The sequence below is a fragment of the Penaeus japonicus genome, unplaced genomic scaffold (genome assembly GCF_977035675.1).
Source record: "Penaeus japonicus unplaced genomic scaffold, GWHDUDI00000001_assembly GWHDUDI00000001, whole genome shotgun sequence".
Lineage (NCBI taxonomy): Eukaryota > Metazoa > Arthropoda > Malacostraca > Decapoda > Penaeidae > Penaeus > Penaeus japonicus.
This window is the reverse complement of record NW_028234403.1, coordinates 55,159,395-55,161,894: the sequence shown is the minus strand read 5'-3', so window position 1 is coordinate 55,161,894 and position 2,500 is coordinate 55,159,395. Positions and strand designations below refer to the sequence as shown.

Here is a 2,500-nt window from a genome sequence, read left to right as displayed (position 1 = left end):
ATTCCTCCCCCCCAAGTACCCAGGAAATAGTCGGCGATCATCGAGTAGAAATATTGCGCCATGTTCTGGTTGGTGAAGTACCTCTTGATGGCTGCTTCCTTGAATTGCCTGTTGGGTGAGGTTGGGTGAGTTTATATACGGTTTGGTGTTTGGTTGTATGTGGTTTTGGGAGGGGGGAGGGTATGGGTGAGGGTAAGTGGGAGTGGGAGGGGGAGGGGGAAGGTGGAGGTAAGGGTGAGGATGGGGTGGGGGGTGGTGAAAGGTGAAGGGGAGGGGAAGAGGGAGGGTAAGGATATGGGTGGGGAAGGGGGAGGGTAAGGGTGATGAGACGGTGATGATATTGATAATGATGATGATAATAATAATAATAAAAAATAAGAGAATAGCAATAACACAGATAATGAAAATAATAACAACAATTCCAACACAAACAAAAACAAAACCACCAAAAACAATAACAATACAAAAAAAAACCCACCAACAACACAACCAAAACAACCACCAAAAACAAATCACCCCCACCACGATTTACAACCCCCCCCCCCCACCCCTGTCCACACAAACCTCAAAATCTCACTCACCTGTGGTACCAATTCAAGACCGAAACGCCATCCGCCTCGCAATCAGAAAGGTAATTGGGCAAGTCATTTCTAATCCTCGTCCACAGGAGAGGCGGGATTCGACGGACTGGTGGCATGTGGTATTGGTACACGTCGTCCAAGACCTGTGGGGGGTAAATTGGGGTTATTTGGGGTGATAATGGGGTTTGTTGGGGTATTTGGGGAGGGAAATGGGGTTTGTTGGGGGTATTTGGGGAGGGAAATGGGGTTTGTTGGGGGTATTTGGGGAGGGAAATGGGGTTTGTTGGGGTATTTGGGGTGGGAAATGGGGTTTGTTGGGGGTATTTGGGGTGATAATGGGGTTTGTTGGGGGTATTTGGGGTGATAATGGGGTTTGTTGGGGTATTTGGGGTGATAATGGGGTTTGTTGGGGGTATTTGGGGAGAAAAATGGGGTATTTGGGGTGATAATGGGGTTTGTTGGGGTATTTGGGGTGGAAATGGGGATTGTTCGGGTATTTGGGGTGATAATGGGGTTTGTTGGGGGTATTTGGGGTGATAATGGGGTTTGTTGGGGTATTTGGGGTGATAATGGGGTTTGTTGGGGTATTTGGGGTGATAATGGGGTTTGTTGGGGTATTTGGGGAGGGAAATGGGGTTTGTTGGGGGTATTTGGGGTGATAATGGGGTTTGTTGGGGTATTTGGGGTGATAATGGGGTTTGTTGGGGTATTTGGGGAGGGAAATGGGGTTTGTTGGGGTATTTGGGGAGGGAAATGGGGTTTGTTGGGGTATTTGGGGAGGGAAATGGGGTTTGTTGGGGTATTTGGGGAGTGAAATGGGGTTTGTTGGGGGTATTTGGGGTGATAATGGGGTTTGTTGGGGTATTTGGGGTGGGAAATGGGGTTGGGGTATTTGGGGAGGGAAATGGGGTTTGTTGGGGTATTTGGGGTGGGAAATGGGGTTTGTGGGGGTATTTGGGGAGAGAAATGGGGTATGTTTAGTATTGGGGGGAAGAAATATGGGGTATGTTGGTGTATTTTGGGGAGAAAAATGGGGTATATTGATATATTGGGGAGGAAAAATGGAGTATGTTGAGTATTGGGGAGGAAAATGGGATATGTTGGTGTATTGGGGGGAGGAAAAATGGGGTATATTGGTGAGGAAAAATGGGATATGTTGAGTATTGGGTGAGAAAAAATGGGATATGTTGAGTATTTGGGGAAGAAAAATGGGGTATGGTGAGGGATGGTAAAGTATAATGGGGTGTTTATGTGACAATAGGGACGTGTTCTTTCATTTTAGGCTATGGACCACCAGCCCATTAGGAGGGAAAATTATTATAATAAAAAATAAATGATTTCGAAAACCATAAATGTCACCCTTTTGAGTGACACGAGTAGACAAAATCATTTTGGATTTATTTATTTTTCTATTATATAATATATCATGATTATATAGAACAGTTTGAAGATAACTTTTTTGTTTGTTTGAAATACATTATCTATAAATATAATTAAACAATTACCTATAAACATAATAAAACATAATTTCCTATAAGCACAATTAAACACCGGCAATCTAAAATTTTGCTGTGAACTTTACTTAATAAACATAATGAATTTCGAGATTATATAGGGATATAGCGCACATACCTTTCCCTGGTATCTGGGTGATTAATTCCTTACGATAAAGCAAAGAATATATGCACTAATTCTCTCTTTATCACGTTTCTCTTCTCCCTCTCCTTTCTCTCCCTTCCCTTCTTTCCCCTCCTTTCCTTCTATTCCTCTTTCTTCCCATTCGCTTTTTCTTGCTTCCTTTCTCTCCTCCTTTTTAACTCTCACTCTTTCTGTCATCATCTCTTCTCTATTCCTTCCTTTCCCCTCTTCGTTTCTCCGTCTTCTCTTCCTCTCTCTCCTCCATCCCCTCTCCCCTCTCC

The 2,500-nt window shown here is 43.8% G+C and overlaps 1 protein-coding gene across 1 annotated transcript in view; it reads right to left on the bottom strand.

Annotated features, from left to right (window-relative positions):
• The window catches only part of LOC122249606 (NACHT and WD repeat domain-containing protein 2), a 75,132-nt gene that overhangs the window by 22,634 nt on the left and 49,998 nt on the right, over window positions 1-2,500 (bottom strand). Inside the window, exons 15-16 of the mRNA XM_086542881.1 lie at window positions 582-724; window positions 1-108 (exon numbers count right to left, since the gene is read on the bottom strand). The exon at window positions 1-108 is cut by the window's left edge and continues 39 nt beyond it. Of these exons, the coding sequence (XP_086399007.1) occupies window positions 1-108; window positions 582-724 (251 nt within the window). The remainder of the gene's footprint in view (window positions 109-581; window positions 725-2,500) is intronic.